Source organism: Anomaloglossus baeobatrachus, chromosome 1 (assembly GCF_048569485.1).
Source record: "Anomaloglossus baeobatrachus isolate aAnoBae1 chromosome 1, aAnoBae1.hap1, whole genome shotgun sequence".
Classification (NCBI taxonomy): domain Eukaryota; kingdom Metazoa; phylum Chordata; class Amphibia; order Anura; family Aromobatidae; genus Anomaloglossus; species Anomaloglossus baeobatrachus.
This window is the reverse complement of record NC_134353.1, coordinates 266,688,829-266,710,945: the sequence shown is the minus strand read 5'-3', so window position 1 is coordinate 266,710,945 and position 22,117 is coordinate 266,688,829. Positions and strand designations below refer to the sequence as shown.

The window sequence follows — 22,117 nt, the reverse complement described above, 5'->3', positions numbered from 1 at the left end:
GAAAAAGATAAAACCTTACAATCTTGTCAACAAATAGGTGCAAATGTGAAAGTGAATTAGACCCCTAAAGTTTTTGCACAAATTAAGTCTTTTTACTACTTAGTGTATTCCCAAATATTGCATGAAGTGCTTTGTGTGTGGCAGGGGGATTGTTACTAAACCCTGTGCCTCCTGGTGTTGGAGAATGCTTATCACATTTCCACCACTACCAGGATCCTTTGTAAAGTGGGAAGTAGTGCCCAGTATCGTCATCACTGTTATTGCACATAACGTTACATAAATACAAGGCATAGCAGTGCCCCAGATAACTATATAACAATGCCATTCATAGCCGGCAGCATCAGCTGCTTCCTGTAAAGGTAAACTGGCGTAATAAGAAATGCTGACACAAACCAACTCCTACAATCTCTTGTCTCTAACTGGGAAATAAATAATTTGAGGAGCTAAAGTTTATTTAAAAACAATCTGTCACCGGTTTTTGCTATCCCATCTGAGAGCAGCACTGATTGACAGCTTTCTGTGTACACTGTATGTGATACTAAGCTGCTAATTCCTGGTGGGGTCTGGGATACACAGTGCAGTTAATGAGGAGACAGGAGACACCTAGTCCTATAGTGATAATCTCCTTTTTTACAACACTCATTTTATTGAAACAGCAACACATAGCTTAGTAAGTGACACGTCAATGGAATCAGGATCTTCGTCTCTACATTATGCTGCTCCCAGATTACATAGCAAAAACCTGGTGACAGATTTCCTTACATTTTCCTCAAGGCCTTGAAATGTGATTTAATTTTTGTACTGTGTTTCCTTACCATATATTTAGAGATTTAGCAAAATTGTGACTGGCTGCTATTTTGTTGGTTTCCTATGGACCATGAAGGACTTTGAAAAAAGAATTACTATGTTTTTTAGTTTATAAGACGCACCCTAAATTTAGAGGGGGAAAAAAAAAGGTGAAAAAAAATATGGGGTCCGTTTTATAATCTGGTGGTGTCTTACTGGGGAGGGGGGGCTTCAGCAGTGGTGGAGTGGGGGTCACAGGAGGTGGGGGCAGTGCTGGAGTATGGCGATGCTGTGGGTGGTGCCAAGGGTGGCCCCAGATACTCACTGCGGGCGCTGCTCTGTGCCTGGGCTGTAGACGCAACACTGCTCTGCTGGGGCTCTGGATGCAGCTCTGCTATGTGCGGGGCTGCTCTGTGCGGCGCTGCTCTGTGCTGGGGCTGTGGACCTGGCTCTGCACTATGCGGGGCTGCTCTGTAAGGCACGGGCCATTCTGAAGATATCGGCGGTGCGGGCTTCAAAGAAATGGCGGCCAGAGTTGGGGCGTGCGCAGATGAGAGCTTGAGCCGAGAACTTCAGGCGCCAATATTTGATGTCCTCACCACTGACATCTTCAGAATGGCCCATGCCTCACCGCACGGAGCAGCCCCGACACAGAGCACTTCTGTGCGCACAGACCCGGCACAAAGCAGCGCCTCACAGAGCAATGCCGCACCCACAGTCCTGGCACAGAATAGTGCTGCATGCAGCACACCACATAGCATTGCCCCTGCCTCCTTTGACCCTTCCTCACCACCCCCCGGTAAGATACGCTCAGGTTTTAAGACACACCTTTTATTTTCCTCCCAACTATTCGGGAGGTAAAGTGCGTCTTGTAATCTGAAAAATATGATATACTTGCCTGGACCTTTACCTGTCTTAGCACTGCAGCTTTCCAACTGGTCAACCGATCCCTTTATACAGTGCCAGTGGGTTTTTGTTTGCTTTGTTTTATTTCCGATGGGGAGACAGACATCCATTTGTGAATCTCCAGTCTTCACCGTCCCTTCTGGTGCAACCCATATTATGACATGTGTCGCCTGAGGCCTATTACATAAAGACTTAAGATTCAGAAGAGAATGTCATTAAACCTGAAGAAAAGATACTGGAGCCACAGTGAGGGATCAAATGACCATTTTTTGAAAACTCTACGTTTTTTATGGAAATCAAATTTCTTGGTCAAATTCAATCAAATTGAGATTTCAGCAGATTTGCTCATCAATCGGGTGCTCTGTAGTCATTAAGAGTCGTTGGATACTCAGATGGGTGCTACTCAAGTACCAGTGTATAATGGAAATCAATGGGGAACTCCGGCATATTTTCGGAAGACTCTTCGGGTACTCGAAGAACTGAGAATAACTTCGGCGCTCAACCAGGAAAAATTAATGAGAACAAAGATTTGTTTTGTGGGTTTTTTTTTTTTATTGTGAAAAAAAAGTGAAAAAATATATAATCCCTTTTAATATACCACCGACGTTTCGGCCTAATGAGGCCTTTATCTAGGTGATGGGGATCTAATGCCACAAAATTTTCCAATATGATCAATAGGATCTGATATATAAGTCTTGTAGAATATTGTTTTTTCTCATGCTGCAGCCTGGAGAGGAAAAGGTGTCCCAGTTTCTTATCAAAATTTGATTAATGCATGGAGCAAGGCAACTAATGTATGGTAAATCCCACTTGTGCCCTTTCTGATTATCACTTGGTCCTGTCCTAATGGTCTATGATTTTTTTTTTTTACTTCTGAGCACCGCCCTACACGGTTGAGCCGGGTTTACCTCCTTATCTCCAGGTACTCGAGTCGCGCCCATCCAAGCGCCCAATTGCTCATAATGAGTACAGAGCACCCGGGCATGGTGGTGCTCCCTCATCAGTAGTCATCGTTATTTAGCTTCCCTCTCTCCCAAGCACCATGCTGCAGTTCATGGTCTTTTAGAAGCTCCTTTTAAGAAGTCTGTGCATGGGATTGGCCAAGACTAAGTACAGGGTTTGGCAGCAGAGCCAAGACACTCCAACAGGGAAAGTCCCACACAGTCTGTTTTAATATAGTGTACGGGTCTTCCCGAGTAGTAGTTAAAATGATTTTCTAAATGAGCATGAACTGGCCATTGAGTCAGCACAGTGTTTGTTAGACAAGGAAATGAAATCATAAAGAATATGTCAAAACTTCAAAACTCTACAATGCTTGGGGGAACGGGGATTTAACAGATTGCGGGGCACACAGGGATTTTGGAAGCTCAATATCATTTTTTTTAGACAAGTGATAGATCCTATTTAAAAACCATTAGTACAAAGACCTCTCCCTGCACTAGTATCTATTACAATGGATGTCAAGATCTCTTTATAGAATCATTACTTTTTACTATTCATGTGCTGCAGGAGGCATATACTGTATACTTGATGGGCAATGGAGAAAAATTGTGAAATGCATAGTGAATCTGCTAACATTTAGGACGCATATAATCAGAAATACACAGTTTATTGATTAGTTATTTTATGCCTATTTAATATTTATTTTGTTTGTGTTTTCTGGGTAAGCGATGAGCAATATAACAAGTTCTGGAGAATTATCTGCAATGCTTTGGGCTTATTTAAGTAGTTTCAGTTACAAGTAGAAGAATATTTATCAACTTTTTTGTTTCTTTTCTCTAAACAGATCACCAGAAATTGGAACGTGAAGCAAGGATCTGTCGCTTACTGAAGCATCCTAACATTGGTGAGTCCTCCAACTCTACAAAATGCATGGCCTCTCTATGGGTTACACCATCAAATCATTCAATATGGTATTACTGGACTATCCTAAAGATAAACCATCAATTTTGGGGAGCGATAGCAGCCCTTCTAATGTGCATCAATATATTGCTTCAAATTTCAGTTGCATTTAGAATAACATTGGTCAGACACATCAACACCTCAGAAATAAACCACTACTGGATAACCATTTAGAAGTTATGCTGTATATAGTCATCGTGCATAGGTGTCTTCTGGCGTCCAGATATATAGTATAGCCTTTCAGCTCAACAGTACATTCCTGGTGGGATTATTTTTTCTTGCACGGTATAATACTGTACTTAACATCCAGAATAGAAAAAACCTGGCCGACTAGATTTTTGCTTCTGATCATTGTCGAATGCATAGAATGAAGTTTTATGCTATAAATGGCTTCATCCTAGCAAAGCCAATCCTAGACTACTCTTAGGGAGGGTGTACACATCGTTTTTTATACACCGGCGTACCTGCTGAAGTTTTAAGCAGAACATGCTTCAGGAACATGTCAGTGGTATTTTTCTGAAATGTTGTTTTTGTGATGTCTGAATATATAAACTAGTGAGCGGCCACCCGAGGAATGATCAAGTCACTTCTTGTAGTCGTTTCGTGGCTTTTGAAGCCTGAAGTGGCTAAAAGAAACTAAAAAAAGACCACATATGCACAGCAAGTCGTTTTGACATTCCAGTGCATATGTTAACTTTTAGCATTTTCAAGTTTTTCACACGGACTTCGGGTGGAATCTGCCTGAAATAGACGCTGTATGCACATATAGTGAATACTTTATTCCTGAAGTATTTCACTGAATACTAGGCACTAGATTGCCAGAGGAAGTCTAGAGGCATGTAAGATGTCCTGATAGATGAATACTTCTACCCTGACCCTAAAGTTCCACAGTTTATGCCCCAGTCTATGAATAATTCCTGCACTTAGTATGTCCTAATTTGTGCACCCTGTTAAATGAATGTGACCATTATGGCTCCCTCCTGGGCTGTGCACTCTTATCCCCCCATCTTTCCCAAAAAGGTTTTAATTACAATCTAAGCCTGGTTCCTATCTCTCCTCCAGTTTAGTCTTGGTCTGTCTAAAGGCCCCGTCACACTAAGCAACATCGCTGCTGATGGACAACTTTTGTGACGTAACAGCGATGTTGCTAGCGATGTTGCTGTGTGTGACATCCAGCAACAACCCGGCCCCTGCTGTGAGGTCGTTGGTTGTTGCTGAATGGCCTGGACCATTTTTTAGTTGTTGCTCTCCTGCTGTGAAGCACACATCGCTGTGTGTGACAGCGACAGAGCAACAACTAAATGTGCAGGCAGCAGGAGCCGGCTTCTGCGGACACTGGTAACCACGGTAAACATCGGGTAACCAAGAAGCCCTGTCCTTGGTTACCCGATATTTACCTTTGTTACCAGCCTCCGCCGCTCTCACTGTCAGTGCCGGCTCCTGCTCCTTGCACGTGTAGCTACAGCACACATCGGGTAATTAACCCGATGTGTGCTGTAACTAGGAGAGCAGGGAGCCAGCGCTAAGCGGTGTGCGCTGCTCCCTGTTCTCTGCACGTGTAGCTGCGTGCGCTGGTAACCAAGGTAAATATCGGGTTGGTTACCCGATATTTACCTTAGTTACCAAGCGCATCATCGCTTCAGTGCGTCGCTGCTTGCTGGGGGCTGGTCACTGGTTGCTGGTGACAGCTCACCAGCAACCCGTGTAGTGATGCTCCAGCGATCCCTGCCAGGTCAGGTTGCTGGTGGGATCGCTGGAGCGTCTGACTGTGTGACCTCTCACCAGCAACCTCCTAGCAACTTACCAGCGATCCCTATCAGGTTGTATCGTTGTTGGGATCATTGGTAAGTTGTTTAGTGTGACGGTACCTTAAGCAACATCGCTAGCAACATCGCTGCTGAGGCACGACTTGCTAGCGATGTTGCTGTGTGTGACATCCAGCAACAACCTGGCCCCTGCTGTGAGGTCATTGGTTGTTGCTGAATGACCTGGACCATTTTTTAGTTGTTGCTCTCCCGCTGTGAAGTACACATCGCTGTGTGTGACAGCGACAGAGCAACAACTAAATGTGCAGGGAGCAGGGAGCCGGCTTCTGCGGACGCTGGTAACCAAGGTAAATATCGGGTTGGTTACCCGATATTTACCTTAGTTACCAAGCGCAGCATCGCTTCCACGCGGCGCTGGTTGCTGGCGAGATCTGCCTGTTTGACAGCTCACCAGCAACCCGTGTAGCGACGCTCCAGCGATCCCTGCCAGGTCAGGTTGCTGGTGGGATCGCTGGAGCGTCACTTAGTGTGACATCTCACCAGCGACCTCCTAGCAACTTACCAGCGATCCCTATCAGGTTGTATCGTTGTTGGGATCGCTGGTAAGTTGTTTAGTGTGACTGGGCCTTAAGCATAGACATAGAGCTACATCTTATCATGGTTGAATGTTTGTTTTAGTTTCTTAACCTTTTAATGACATTTGATGGACTTCCATATTTCGCCCCCCTGCCTTTGGTGAGGGCTTGCAGGCAGAGCCCGCATATTTCCCAGCAGATGATTTCTACGATATTCAGCCATCACCTGCCTCTTAACAGCCACGGGTGGACTGAAGCTCTGATCACAACTGCTAACCTGGTAAATCAATTTGTCAGTCTGTGACAGTTGCATATAATGCACACTGGCAGGGGGTGTGCTGTTTTGACCTCTCGTTGCGAGAGTGCCAATGTGTTGCCATGTTAGCTGATGTTCATAGGAGACAATGATATCTGCTAAATACAGCAATGCTGTGGTCGCCTTGCTTGAAAGTGTTGCTAATGGGAGAAAATGAATTTATTTCCTCCCAGGAGCTGCCAGCTTTCAGTCATTGGGGTATGCACTGTTTATGCACAGTCCTCACTCACAGCACCACTTACTACAAGCCCTGGCATTGTTATTGACATCTTGCTGTGTTTTCAATCAATGAGCAGTGACTGTAATTTCTCCATGTGCAACCAAAGACTGAAAGCCATCAGTTGAGAAAATAGGTTCCTTTTGTCTCAGCAGCCACACATTGAGTTAGGCGTCCGGTCAGCATTGTATTGCCATTTACCTGAGGATTAACTGACGATCTGCAAATAGATTACATTTTAAGATGTGATAGGTTCCCATTATATGAATGTGGCCAGTGCTGAGGTTTCATATTCAGTGTTTTACATGTAGGAAAGTTTGTCCGCTTCATTTTGTGAAAATGTTTTTGTTCAGTCTTGGATCACCCCTTTCCATTTCTCCTGTTAGCAGACAGAAAAGTGTCCAAGTATCAGACATGGAGCGTATTTGGCTGGAGGTATCCACAACAATAGTGCCAGTTTATTTTAGCCTGCAGCTTCGGGTGTAACAGTCTTCCGCCCCATCTTCATTACAAGTCCTGGTTTTGGACATCATTTTAAACTGTGCTTCATGTGTTGAAATAAATGTTTTTCTTGCCAGCAACTTTGGGAAAGCTTACAGTAAAAATAACATCTAGTATTCTCATATTTCCATTGTTAGCGAGCCAACTTTTTTTATTGTGCTTTAAAGCCATGGCGCTGTCTTTTGGGAAATGCAATACGGAAGATCCGAATAGCTGAAGTGAAAATGTAAAATTGCATTAGAAAGAAGTAAGAATGCCCCCAAACACATTAAATGGTCACCCGAAATGGTTCTGTTCATTCATCTAATGAGTAGGGGCACCGATGGGTCAAGTGTTGCTGTCATTCTTCGGCTGCGTATGATCAGTTTAAGCTCTGGAAATGATCTAATGTTTCTGTCCATATTAACCTTTGTGTATGTAGTAATTGTACATTTTATTCTGGTTCAGACGTCCCCATTTTCAGACTCTCTGTTTAGGGCCGGCTCCAGGTTTTTGTGGGCCTTAGGCGAAAGACTCCCAGTAAGCCCATTTAACACATACTATGATTCAGGATAGAGGTTGTATGTATATTGCTCCTCTCCCCATGTGAGGTCTCTCCCCCGTGCTCTCTTCTCCCCCTGTGTGGTCTCTCCCCTGTGCTCTTTCTCTCCCTCGTGCTCTCTCCTCCTCCTGTGCAGTCTCTCCCCCTTGCACTCTCTTCTACCCTTCCTTCCTGCTGAGCAGTGTCCCAGTGGTGCAGGAGAACAGTGCTGAGCGCAGGTGTCAGGTGACGTCACTGGTCTCTGCTCCCAGCTTATTACTATTCATAAGCTGGGAGCAGTCAGGACGCTGCGCTCATCACAGTACAGAGAGACAGTGTACGAGAGGAGAGATCATGCAGGGGAGGGGGGGGGGTACAGTTATCCAGGTCCCATACATCTTAAAGGGCTGAGACCACCATCGGGCAAGCATCTCTGACGGTGTCCCTGACACAGAGTGAGCCCCCCCGGTTTGTCCAGGGCCCTGGCACGTGACGGCTGGTGGCGCCGACCATGTCTATATTATACCCATCCCAACATTACGCGTAACTGCAGAAATATCCTGCTGAAATCTCCCTTGTGTCCTGGCTGGCCAGTTCTACCTTGATTGATTTTTACTTAAAGGACGTTAATCGCTGTCATTAATTTCTGTGCTTCCCATTACTTTGATTTAGTGCTTTTGTAACTGTACAGTAATGCAGCAGCATTCTTTGATCTAATTATAGAAAGCTGTGTTTTTCTTTAATCTGACAGTCGGATCTAAAGGAGGTCAAATGAGGGCGCTTTGGGAAAGTGTTACACTTCTAAAGCGCTCATCAATTATTAACTTTGAGTACATGCAGTATTTCCATATGATATCATTAAATACTTTCAGCAAGACTCACCAAACAATTCCGACCACATGAGATATGTCTAGCCAGACCTAGGAAGCGTGAGCCATCTGGAAGGCATTAACCTGGTAAAGTCACTGTTTCTTTACTGTCCTATTTAGCAATCATCTGAAGGTAGCGTTCTGTGTCACAACCTATAGCTCTTCCTGTAACAATAGACTAGAAAAGGCTCTTTTTGAACTCCTACACAAGTGCTTGTTTTTTCCTGGCACCAGTTACCAAAACACACAGTGGAGGAATAAAACAAAAAAAGAAGATAAATACAGTATCATGTGTTTATTCCATTCAGTGTTATGGACTGACTGCAATCTTTCACTGAGAAATGAGGAGACTCGACTAAAACATTGACTACCACCATAGCTTGTTGATGCAGCACTCGCCTGCTGCCTGCATTCAACAAACTTTTTTGCTGTTGCTTTCAGAAAAAGCTACTGAATGATTTATCCATGTATGTTAATGGGGTATTCCCAGAATCATGGACAAAGTAGAGTACAGCGCAAGACAATTTCCAGAAGCCCCAAGCAATGAATGAAGAGAAGGTTGAATATGCACAATGCCATTCTTTTCAATACGGGGTTCTGCAGAGCCTGGTCCTCAGCATCTAGAGGCCACTCCTCAAGATATCCCGGATAGATCAGTAAGCTCTCCCCATGGTATGGCTAGGGGATGGCATGGCTTTGTCTGCTTGATCCATTTAAAAGTGGATGTCCACTACGTGGACAACCTCTTCTCATTCACCTTAAAGACCTCTGCTGCTGTTGTGGTTCCAGCCATGTTGGAACACGCGTTCCTGGGGCTCATGTGACATTATGACTCTCGAGCCATGCCTTCACCAGTGCCGGTTTCCTTCTCCCCGCCTTTGGGAGGTTAACCAATTAACAGGAAGTGAAAGTTGCTGCTGTTGCTCACATCCTCTTGATTATTTAACTTATTTTTTCTGGACAGCTAACCAAAAACCTCACCAACAGACAATATTTCTTACGGACACATTGGAAAACTATAAAAAATCATTTGATTATCAGTGATATTTGTCTACAGCCTAAAATTCTGATGTGAAGACATTAGCGACATTCACTGTCCACTGTAAAATGATGATGATAACAATCAGAATAATATGAATTAAGTTTTTCCATCTAGAAAAAAATCATGGACACCTTAAATTGTTTTTACGGACCAGTGAAAAGAGTGCCTTATTTTTTCAGATTGTCCTAAAAATTCTGGACAGTTGGCAATTCAGGTACTCATGGGGGTTATCCTCCTTTTCATTCTCATGCTATGCTGTCCTCTTGTATCTGCTTTCTGATTTAAAGGGGTTGTCCAGTCTTTTGGTTAAAGTGTGCACTCACTCTGAGTCCTTATAGCACGTGCACCGCACTCTGTCAGGATATGTATTTATGGCTCAATAAAGTGAAATGTGACTGGTAACACCACTTTCACTTCACATAAGCTCCAGAGGCAGAAGCTCAGGAAGATCTGTGTCCGGCCCATAGAGCTTAAAGGGAACCTGTCACCTAGAATATGTGTTCTGACCTATCAGCAGACGCATATGTGCCCTAATTACACCTCCCTACCCATCCTTGTGTTATAAAATTGTATAATATGAAACAAGTAAAATATATCTTTGTACCGTGTTAGCCAGTAGAGATAAAAAAATTGTTTAAAAGAACTGAGAGTCCTCAGTGGTTGATACCTTTTAATGGCTAACTGAAAAGATGGTAATAATTGCAACTTTTATAATTGCAATTATTACCATCTTTTCAGTTAGCCATTAAAAGGTATCAACCACTGAGGACTCTCAGTTCTTTTAAACAATTTTTTTATAATATGAAAGTAATAAAAAAAACGTTTTATTACCTTCATGTTTCCTATGTAAATAGCAGGGAATATGGTCACAGGGGCGGCGCCTTGCCCTGCATACATTCCGTGGTATCACTCCCCTGTGGGTGTGATACCATGGAGTCACATGAGCAACGTCACTGTCGCTCATTCTATCCTGCGCGCATTGTGACAGGCTTCGTTTCCGGGTGTTCACGCGCTGGCTTCAGACGCGCACTGCGCATGCGCAGTGCGCGTCTGAAACTGACAAGGAGAACCCGGAAGAGAAGCCTGCCACAATAGTAAGTGTAAACGCGCGCAGGAAAGAAAGAGCGCATATTCTAGGTGACAGGTTCCCTTTAACGGCTCTTTTACATTGTAAGAAAAATGTGTTTTTCTCTGGAATAAAATATCGGATCACTTATTCAACACTATATGCCCTACATGCCTCAATAGATGGCTTAGGAGAGTTAATCCTACTGACAGATGCCCTTTAAATGTTGCTGCTGTCTGTTTAAAAAAAGATGGTTAATGCTGGCATATTTGTACCTGGACTAGTCCTGGAATGCTGTCACTCATTCCATCAACCCACTGGAATCGTGCCTACAGTTACATTATTGACATCCACATATGCAGGGAGGAGGAGAAGTCCTCTTTAAAATCTAATCGAAACCTGTAAATTGTAAATATAATGAAATAAGTGGAAAAAATTATGCAGTTTAGTAGGATTACAAAAAAAAGCAATGTCAGAAAAACTATACAAAAATAATTATATTGCGCAACAAATCAGATATTTCGACATTTAAAACTATTGCGCAACCTCACTTTTTTTCTTATGTATTGGGACTAATTGTGAAGGTGCACAGGCTTTTAAAACGAGGAAGCGTGAACTGTGTATATCCTTTTGGGCCTTTTTTTTTTTTTAGACTGGCTTTGTGCATGCCAGTTTTAATTGAGGGCTCGCTGGAGTATCTCGTGCCAAATTCATTAAGAGGTGCATGCCAGTCAAAGGTGGTTTCCCACAAACACATTTAATTTGAAAGTTCATTTTAATGAATAGATCCTGGAATAATAATAATAATTTCCACAATTGGATGTATTTTAAAAAAATGTTCCCTTGCTGAGATAATCTTCTAAATGAATCCATACTATGTACTGTGTAATGGCCGTGTCTGACCGTACAGGGACATGGACTGATCATACCACATCTCCTGGGCCAGGAAAGACGCAAAAGAGTATAAAGACATTACCGCACGGGATCATAGCTAATTCTTTTTGTGAGGTAAAACATTTCACTGCCTGTTTTTTAAAATGTTTTACCTCAAAGAATTATTTGCAATCGTTTGCGGTCTGTATACTTTTTTCATTTCCTCCCCGGCCCAAGATATGTAGTATGATCAGACCATGTCCCTGAACGGTCAGACACGGCCATTACACAGCACACAGCAGGGACACATGAATATGATTATCACAGCACAGGAACATTTATGTAATCACATCCAGTTGTGGGACTTTATTTATATTCCAAGATCTACTGATAAAAATTAACTTTGTTTGGAGAAAACCCTTTCATGAATTCTGCTCATCTTCTCAGTTGCGTTCGCCAATGACTGGAGTAATATTTGTGGTGTAAGAAATGCCCTCACTATTGAGGAATAGTGCACCCCAACTGTTCCCCAGCTCCACTCAATTTGGCTGAGCGGCTTTAAACTTATATGAAAATGCAAAAATGTGCAATTTGTTTGCGCAACTCCCAAGTTGGAAAAAGTTTTTCAATGTGATTAACTGTTTTAGTCCATTATTCTGGCGAAAACACTTTGATCGCCCTCAAAGTTTGCAACCTTTCAGAGCACAGAGACACTTTCATCAGAAAAGTTGGCTGAGATAAAAGCACAACATTTAAAGATGTAATGAAACATTTGTATATAGGGTGAAATATCATTAAAGGAATTTTGTAACGTAAAAAAAACTATTAACCTGCAGATTTGTGGTTAATATGCTGCGGAAGGAAATTGTGTTTATTCCTCCCAGCAGTTTTAGGTTTTAGCCGTAGGGCCGCGGTTTTAGTCGTAGGGCCGCGGTTTTAGTCGTAGGGCCGCGCGTTCAGTCGTAGGGCCGCGCGTTCAGTCGTAGGGCCGCGCGTTCAGTCGTAGGGCCGCGCGTTCAGTCGTAGGGCCGCGCGTTCATTCGTAGGGCCGCGCGTTCATTCGTAGGGCCGCGCGTTCAGTCACCGGTCAGTACATAGTGAGCAGTGGCAGTAACCATGCCGCAGGCACTGACTCATAGCCGACTCAGCAGTGCATCAATAAAGAGCTGGCTGTCAGTCAATGCAGGGGGCGCTGTTACAGCCATTGCTCACAAATGTACTAATGTGTGCCAGCCGTGTGTGATGACTAAAAGTGTGCCAGTCATGTACCAATGTTTGAAAGGCGGCATCTGCATGGTGTCAGACTTCTATTAACCTGCAGATTAACCCCACATCTGCAGGATAAAGAGGTTGTCCACCATTTGGACAACCCTTAAATTGGATGTTTATCCCATTTAAAATATGAAACTTATACTCACTTCTGGTGATGGTGCCATTTCAGTGGTGGTGGCAAAGTCTCTCCGCACAGTCTCTACGCTTCACTTTCTTCACCGTTGGCAATTCGCTTGTATCTGGAGGAATTGAGGGCTGCTGCTCACTCTCTTGCATCGGATGGTGACATGGACAGTGAAGTGGCTGTTAATTGGCCACCAGGATCAAATGACGTCACACAGCTACATAATCCCAGGAGAGACAGTGCCGGAACGGTGTCGGCATCGGTGACGAGTCAAAGTGTTATTTTAATGGGCGGCACGGTGGCTCAGTGGTTAGCACTGCAGTCTTGCAGCGCTGAGGTCCTGGGTTCAATTCCCACCAAGGACACCATCTGCAAGGAGTTTGTATGTTCTCCCTGTGTTTGCGTGGGTTTCCTCTGGGTTCTCCGGTTTCCTCCCAAACTCCAAAAACATACAGTTAGGGACCTTAGATTGTGCGCCCTAATGGGGACAGTGATGCCAATGTATGTAAAGTGCTATGGAATTAATAGCGCTATATAAATGAATAAATTAGTATTATTATTATTATTAAAATTTAAATTGGGAAAACATATATATGGAGAAGGGACTGTCCGAGTTGTGGATAACCACTTCAATAGTGTTTTTTACATGACCGAATCCCTTTAAAGAGGATTTCCTCTACAACTGCATGTAAGACCTGTCCTTACTCGGTTTAGTGTTCACTTCCTGTACTCCAGATCCACGCCTATTGAAATATGGCCCCTTTCACACATCAGTTTTTTGCCATCAGTCACAATTCGTTTTCTCGACGGATCCGTCGCAGATTGTGGCTCAACTGATGCGACGGATCCGACTAGCTGGGGGCTAAATAATAATTGGCGCATGCTCAGTTAAAAAAAAACAAAAAAGGAATCTGTCTCTGGATTCCGTCATTTGACGGATGACTATGGATCCTGCACCCATAGGCTTACATTCTACCAAGCGACGGATCCGTCGCTGTCCATTTTTTTTCGACGTACACAAAAAAAATGTTACTGTGGACGTCGTCTCCGTCCGACGGACAAACATTTTTCGACGGATGAAGCGCGAGGCCATCCATCGCAATCAGTCGCTAATATAAGCCGATGAGAAGAAAACGGATCCAGTGGCATCAGTCGCTGGATCCGTTTTTTTTTTTTTTTCAAAATTTAACGTAAACGTATTGTGACTGATGGCAAAAAAAGTAATGTGTGAAAGGGGCCTAAGTGAAAATGAATAGGAGCTAACGTCATACTGATCGGCAGAGCCAGCAAAACGGAGCTTTGCTGTTCTGCTTTACATATTGTTACATCTTGCTGCTGCCGGATGCGGTAACGGCATATTGTTGGCTGTTTCAGGGGCCGGACCTATGCCTATTCGGTATCTATATCCTGTAGGCCATCCGAAGATAATACACCATATCATAATAGTCATGGCTTGAACTTTAAAAAGCAAACTATATAATGCTAATAATACTAAGGGTGTACATTGCCCATAGCATCCAATTAGAGAATTGTTTCAACCTTGTAATCTTATTGTTTTCTATGGGAAGACACTTTGTTTTTTGTTCAGTGAGGCTATTGTGCCCCTCTGACAGTCACTGAGTTTTCTCCAGGAACCGCGCCAAGTGAGTGGGTGTGTTCTCCAAATTGGCATCTGGTGCCCTTATGCGCTCGCTATGAGGGAGGTTAATGCATCAGTACAGCTGTAGTGCCAGCCTCAGAAGCCCAAAGCCTCTGCTCACATCACATTTTCATCCGACTTTGGGGATATATGTTGGGAGGAACAGCCACTATATATGTGACCTCACAGGCATAGAGAGGGAGAAGCACTAATGGGCTCCAATTGTACGAAATATAATCCCAGTAATTGGTTTTATTTCTGTATACCTATGCTATACCCTGCCATGTCCTCTTCATCTCTGAAGATGAGTGGAACCCTATGGATACGTCTTCACAAATGTAGGGCTTTGGGAGGAGGAGATCAGCTCCATGAGCACGTCTTCTGCATCCGAACAGATTGCATTACAGAATTAAACTGTCGAATTGATTTTACAAAACCATATCTGGGAATGCCATCTGGAGTGAGCCTTTCTTAACTTTTCCAGGATGTTGAAAACAAAAAACTGTTGTGTAACTCGGAAAACGCGAACACTTGATAATCTCCATGACATCACTGTGCTCAGATTCCTAAACTACAGAGTATTATCAGACCACAGAAATGCTGGAGAAGCCATTGTGTAATCCTCATTCCCAGTGTAATTGTTACAAGCCGCTGCTTTCTATTAGACCTCAAGTTATTGTTTTTCGCACATTGCGGGAAGTGTTATCTTTAGTGGGACTTTAGACTCCAGAGAACCGACCAGCAGGTCTGAGCCTCCCGGAGCATTCCCCTAAGGCTTTACATTAAAATCCTAGCCATTCAAGACTACGTTCCCACAATCAGTATTTGGGGACATTTTAATGTTGCACCTATTTAAATTAGGTTACTTGCATCTGTGTGCGCATCTTTAACGTGCATCTTTAGTGCCTTTTTGACACTGCGATTTTTGTCTTTTTTGTTTATTATGCTTTAAATCTGCATTGATTTTGATACTTCCTGGTATTTGGCTTTAACACAACTTTAATAACATACTTAGGGGTGAATTACATACATTTTTGGTGCGTTTCCACCTCAGAAGTGCATTAAAAACATATGCATTTTTTACATCCCAATTTTCCGCATATGCATTTTTTTAGACGACAATTTTTGCACATTTAATACAAGTCTATAGGGATAAAACTGCACAGAAAGCGAAGCGCACCCACAGGAGAAGTCACATGTTGGAAATTTGAAACCCGAACCGCAGGTCTGTTTACACTGAGTAAAAAGAAGCACAGTGGGCAGGAGATTTCTCTATATCCCATCCACTTTGCTGGAACTGTAAGACTCTACGTTTTTGACGCGGTATAAGGCCCTGTGCGCACACTGTGTTTTTTTGCCACAAATTTGCTGCAGAAAAGGTGCTGTCTTTGTACATAACCTTTCGGTAGTCCTTCCCCAGCAAAATCTATAGGAAAACCAAAATGCTGTGCGCACACTGCGTTTTTTTCCTATAGGTTTTGCTGCAGAATTTCTGCAGCTTTTCTGCAGCAAAAAAGTAGCTTGTCACTTCTTTTCCGCAGGTACCTGCATTTTTGCCATAGATAATGGTAAAAAACCGCAGGGATCAACCCGCGAAAAAAACGTGGCAAAACTGCAACAAACCGCCATAAAACAGCATGCAGATTCCGGATGCGGAATTCTGCCAGATGGTGTGGATTTTTCTTAAGAAAAGCAAATTTCCCAGTGCGCACAGGGCCTAAATACGCAGCCTCAAAAGCTCATCTTGGGAATGTAGCCTAAGACCACGTGCACATGTTGAGTAATTGGTGACTTTTTTACCTCAGTATTTGTAGCCAAAGCCAGGAGTGGAACCGTCAGAGGAAACGTATAATAGAAACATGGCACCCCTTCTGTATATTGTCCCACTCCTTTTTTTTGGCTTATAAATACGGAGGTAAAAAAACTCACCAAATACTCAGTGTGCACATAGCCTGTAGTACTGTACATATAGGAAGTGCACAAGTACAGTCCTGTATTTAGTTACTCCCCCAAAAAATATCCAGGAATAGGCCGTGTCACAGTCTGAGCATAGACCATGATGGAACCGGAAGCTGCGGCCTTCTAACCTGAGCACAGCAGCCTCGGGGACTAATATAGCTACTTCGCACAGCCCAGTACATGCTCTGACCGTGATACACAGATGCGTGAATTATCCTTAGGCTGGAGTCACACTTGTGTGTGACTCGCACAACCATTGCACTGCCCTGACCGGCCGCCTGCTCTCCTGACAGGAGCGTGTAAGCTGAATAGAAATACATGAAACTGACACTTTCCTGTCAGGGGAGCAGGTAGCTGGTTTGGGCAGTTCGATGCTCACGTGAGTCACACACAAGTGTGACTCCAGCCTGAGGCCTCTTTCACACGTCCATGAAAGTCACGCACGTTTTTCACGGACGTGTCAAAGGTGCGTATGGCCCTCCATGTGCCGTGCTTATGGCACACGTGTGTTCTCCATGTGCTATCCATGATAACACACGGAGAACGGGAACTTTCTGCTCACCTGTCCCTGGCGTTGCTGTCCGTGGTCCTGTTCTATGGTCTCCGGTCCTGCCGACTCCCCGCTGCTGCCGCTTCCGGCCCTTAGTGGAGTGAATATGCGATGAGCATAATGAGCGGGGGTCGGAAGCAAGTGACAGCAGCGGCAGAGACAGCAGTGCTGGAGAAGGTGAGTATAGAAATTCTTTTAAGACATGTGCGTGTCACACAGATCACATCCGTGCGGTCTGTGTGACACCCATGATGCCTGAGAAAAACGGACATGTCTACATGTGGCGCACACGTATGCTCCACACGGACACACTGTCCATGGCAAAACATGCACGTGAGCGCAGACCCATTGATTTTAATGGGTCTACGTGTGCCCGTGTTTCCGGCACGTGAGGAAACAGACTAATCATGTACCGGAGACACGGATGTGTGAAGGAAGCCTTACTTGTATTCTCTAAATCCGTTATTGAAAGAAGATCCGCATGTAGAGAATAAGGCTAAGTTCCTACAATGAGTGTTTGTGTTTGGCTCCTTTATTGATTATGCAGCATTTCTGCCCTAACTAGCTTATTAAAGTTACCTGCATTTTTTTTAACTAGTGTTTTGTTTACCATGTGCGTCTATCACTTTTTTTTTCCCCATAGCAGTTTTTGATTTGTTTTGGAGCGGGGGGGGGGGGGGGGGGTTGGTGGTATGTTATGTCATGTTTGAAAAAAATTGCTTGACTTTGGAAACTTCCTGTTACTTAGCTTTGATAAGACTTAATTGATAATATTATGTGCAGTCCACATGTGTTTTTACTATGGTTCTGCTGCGAAGCACAAAAAACTGCATATGTGTCTATGGGAAAAATCCTCTGTTAAGGGTGCAGTCACACGGCCGTACAACTCATCCGAGGATCGCATCGCAATGCTTGGACTTGTCGCCGGCTCTCCTGACAGCAGGTATTTTAATGCACCTATCACGCTCTGGTTAGAAGAGCCTCCGTCCAGTCTAAGCATCGGGTTGTGTGACTCCAACCTACTTCACATATTTACTGCAAGTGAAATTGACATGTTGTGAATTTCCAAGTTGCACGTCCGATTTAGTTTGGGAAGCTTAAAAAAGACAAAGAAAAAAAACCAGCACATTGCGCATGACAATATTTGATATAAATCCCACACATCAGAAAGACACACCAAATACTCAGTGGGAACTTGGCTTTAGCCATAATTTCAAAAAACTACACAAAGAAAACATATTACCATATAAATAATTTATAGTATTTTTTAATTTATCATGTACTTTTATCCTTATTTTTGGAATATAGGTACTTTACCCTGATTATTATACACATTCTCTCTTTGGTATATGCCATGGTAGTGAATCCAGAGCATCCCCCCCTCGGGTACTTACAGAAGTGGGAGAGGGACCTTGGCATTACCTTGTCTGACAAGCAGAAGGGGAAGATCTTGGTCTTTGAGCATAAAGGCCCCGTGACACTAAGCAACATCGCTAGCAACATCGCTGCTAACGAACAACTTTTGTGACGTTGCTAGCGATGTTGCTGTGTGTGACATCCAGCAACAACCTGGCCCCTGCTGTGAGGTCGTTAGTTGTTGCTGAATGTCCTGGGCCATTTTTTAGTTGTTGCTGTCCTTCTGTGAAGCACAGATCGCTGTGTGTGACAGCGACAGAGCAACAACTAAATGTGCAGGCAGCAGGAGCCGACTTCTGCAGAGGCTGGTAACCAATGTAAACATCGGGTAACCAAGAAGCCCTGTCCTTGGTTACCCGATATTTATCTTCGATACCAGCCTCCGCCGCTCTCACTGCCAGTGCCGGCTCCTGCTCTGTGCACATGTAGCTGCAGGACACATCGGGTTAATTAACCTGATGTGTGCTGTAAGTAGGAGAGCAAGGAGCCAGCGCTAAGCATTGTGCGCTACTCCCTGCTCTGTGCACATGTAGCTGCAGCACACATCAGGTAATTAACCCCATGTGTGCTGTAAGTAGGAGAGCAGGGAGCCAGCGCTAAGCATTGTGCGCTGCTCCCTGCTCTGTGCACATTTAGCTGCAGCACACATCGGGTAATTAACCCGATGTGTGCTGTAACTAGGAGAGCAAGGAGCCAGCGCTCAGTGTGCGCTGCTCCCTGCTCTCTGCACGTGTAGCTCCGTGCAGTGGTAACCAAGGTAAATATCGGGTTGGTTACCGATATTTACCTTAGTTACCAAGCGCAGCATCTTCCACGCGGCGCTGGGGGCTGGTCACTGGTTGCTGGTGAGCTCACCAGCAACTCGTGTAGCCATGCTCCAGCGATCCCTGCCAGGTCAGGTTGCTGGTGGGATCGCTGGAGCGTCGCAGTGTGACAGCTCACCAGCAACCTCCTAGCAACTTACCAGCGATCCCTATCGTTGTTGGGATCGCTGGTAAGTTGCTTAGTGTGACGGTACCTTAAGACTTCAATTAGCGCTAGGCTTCAAGAATCCAATTTTAAATGACTGGTGAGATGGTATAGGGTGCCGACCAAACTGCCCCAGATATTCCAGGGAGCGGACCCTACCTGTTGGAGATGTGGGGGAGGGGGATTTTGTGCATATCTTCTGGTCTTGCCCGGCTTTGCAGAGGTTCTGGTTGGATGTAGGCATCAGACAGGTGACTGGTAAGGCTCAGGAGCTAGGTCCAGAATTGTTTCTATTGCAGCTGTCTGAGTCCTCGATCAATACTTATAAACATTCCTTGTTGCGATTTCTTGTGATGGCCACTAGGGCGTACATCCTTTTGAAATGGAAGTATGATGCTCCCTCTACACTGGCTCTGTGGGCCTCTAGGGTCCACGACCTTATGCAAATAGAAGATATGACGTCTCCACTCTATGATCAGTACAAACTCTGGAATTGATTAATATACAAAACCATATAGTTTGTGTCTGTTAGAAATATACAGTGTGTGCTTCTGACATTAGGAACTCTTGTAGAAACAATTGTAAGGCATCATTCCTCACTTCACTGCTTTCACAGTACAGACAGGAGCATAACACCACGTTTTTAGTTATTTTATAGGATTCTTTTTGTTTTTTTAATAATTAAAGTTGAAGTCTTGTTTCTGTGTCTGAGAAGCCTTTCTTTTATAGGAAAATGTAAAGTCTGTAGCTCTTCTTTTTTTTTTTTCTCAACAATAATTTCCCGTATATACTGGAGTATAAGCCGACCTGATTATAAGCAGAGACGCCTAATTCTACAACAAGAAACTGGGAAACCTTATTAATTCGAGTATAAGCCTAGGGAGGGAAATGCTGCAGCTACGGGGAAGTTTCAAAAATAAAATAGATTCCAATAAAATGTAATGTGCCCCATCCTTGTCCCCCCTTGTAGTAATGTGCCCCATCTTTCTTTCCCCCTCCCCTTATTGTTATATGCTCATCCTTGTGCCCCTTCCGTGTGCCCTGTAGTAATGACCTCCTACTGGTCCCCTTCATGTCCTCTATTATGAAAAAAAATATTCTCACCTCTTCTCTGTTCCCGCGGTGACCTCAGCTGCTCCCTGTAGACCCCTTCATGATCGCATCCAATGCACGGGGCTGCTGTCTGCCGTCATGTCTTTACTGCTGTTGAATGCTTTACAGCAGCGGCGGTGCAGCAAAGCATTCAAGTGCTGACGGCAGCGGTGGCCCCGTGTACAGGACGCTATCACTGAGGGGTCTATGCCTGCGGTCTGCAAGAGGCACCCCTTGATCAAGTCCCATGCACAGAGCCACACGTGATCTGTGTGACATTGTGACACGTACTGGAGAAAGCATGGGTCTTTTAAATAAAAAGATTTTCTATAATCTGTATTCTTTCAGGGGGTCTGGAATTTTCTTAAGAAAATTCACTTTTCTAGTGCACACAGGGCCTTAATGTGTTTTTCTTTCCTTTGGCATAGAGAGGGTTAATGTCCGTTTGCTTTGCAGCAGCCTCAGAATCCTGATCAGGTGTTCTGGTTTGGACCACTCCCAGTCCCTTTATATACCCTCTGCTACCAGCAGAGGGTGCTGGTTATTCTTGATTCATTTGGATATTGGTCTTGGAGGAAGAAGGAGCTGCTGCCACCCTCTCATGGAGTTGCTGCAGTCTTGCTTCTGACTCCAGCAGTCTGCTGGGGTGTTTTCCCCCTGTCAGTCTTTCTTTCCCGTACAGTTGTGAGGGGGAGACCAAAAGAAGCAAATGGATTCAGCCCTGAAAAACAGCAGCCTGGCATATTTAAAAAAAAAAAAAAATTATATATTTTTTTTTTAAAATGGTTGCGGACAGAAATTTAAAATCAGTAGGTCAATGTTAATATATCCCTGTAGTTGCTATAAAGCAAACCTCTGAACTGCTGTCCGGAGCAGCTGCATATATAGAACAAACATCTACTGTCAGAAAGTAAGAAAAAAAAAAAAAAAAAAAAGAAAATGTATCTGGTTTTAATTAATTCTAAACCTAGTTGCCAACTACTTTGGTTTCTCTAGCTGCTGCGACTTCGTATGAGTTCAGAAAAAAGAAAATTCACGGTGCTGGGTAAGCGCTGCTCCAGGAGGAGATGACTGAATTTAGATTTATTAAATGATAGAAGCCACAACGCGTTTCGGGGGCATGTCCTCCCCTTCCTCAGGTGGGTAGTTTGCTACCTGAGGAAGGGGAGAGGACATGTCCCCAAACGCGTTGTGGCTTCTATCATTTAATGAATAAATCTTCACTTATATATTCATTCATCTCGTCCTTGAGCAGCGCTTACCCAGCACCATGAATTTTATTTTTTCTGAACTCTATGTTTGCATCTCCCTTGGGAGCTCATGGAGGTTGCTGCAGCCAGAGAAGGAGTTACCGATCTCATTGACATTTTACCATTGGATTGGTCCGGCACTGATATTCACTGGGATCTTCCGGCCCACAGCAGGAATTGTAGTGTGACGCCGGTCTGAGAACGCAGCAACCACACGTGTCTCCGCACAGTTACAGCACGAGCAGCGGCGCATACAGAGGTCCTGCGGGATCATTAGGCTAGGATCCCTGGCAGTGATAAACAAGGTGCTTCAGGATCCTCCGGCAGCATTGACAGTGTTGTACCTGAAGTACAACATCTCTAGGGGGAGTCTATATGATACACCTTTTATTAGAAATTAACTCTTGCACACAGGCGCGCCCTCTTTTTTCTTTTCATTTCGGAACTTCGTGTGAATAACACCAAGCTACATTAGCTTCCGTTGACTAGCATTAAAATTAAAAAAAA

General features: G+C 44.1%; 1 protein-coding gene across 13 annotated transcripts in view; it reads left to right on the top strand.

The window, feature by feature from the left end:
- Positions 1–22,117, top strand: part of CAMK2D (calcium/calmodulin dependent protein kinase II delta) — a 288,538-nt gene that overhangs the window by 91,448 nt on the left and 174,973 nt on the right. For all 13 annotated transcript variants that reach the window (XM_075349962.1, XM_075349947.1, XM_075349930.1 and 10 more), the window contains exon 3: positions 3,479–3,538. In XM_075349962.1, coding sequence (XP_075206077.1) covers positions 3,479–3,538 — 60 coding nt within the window. The remainder of the gene's footprint in view (positions 1–3,478; positions 3,539–22,117) is intronic.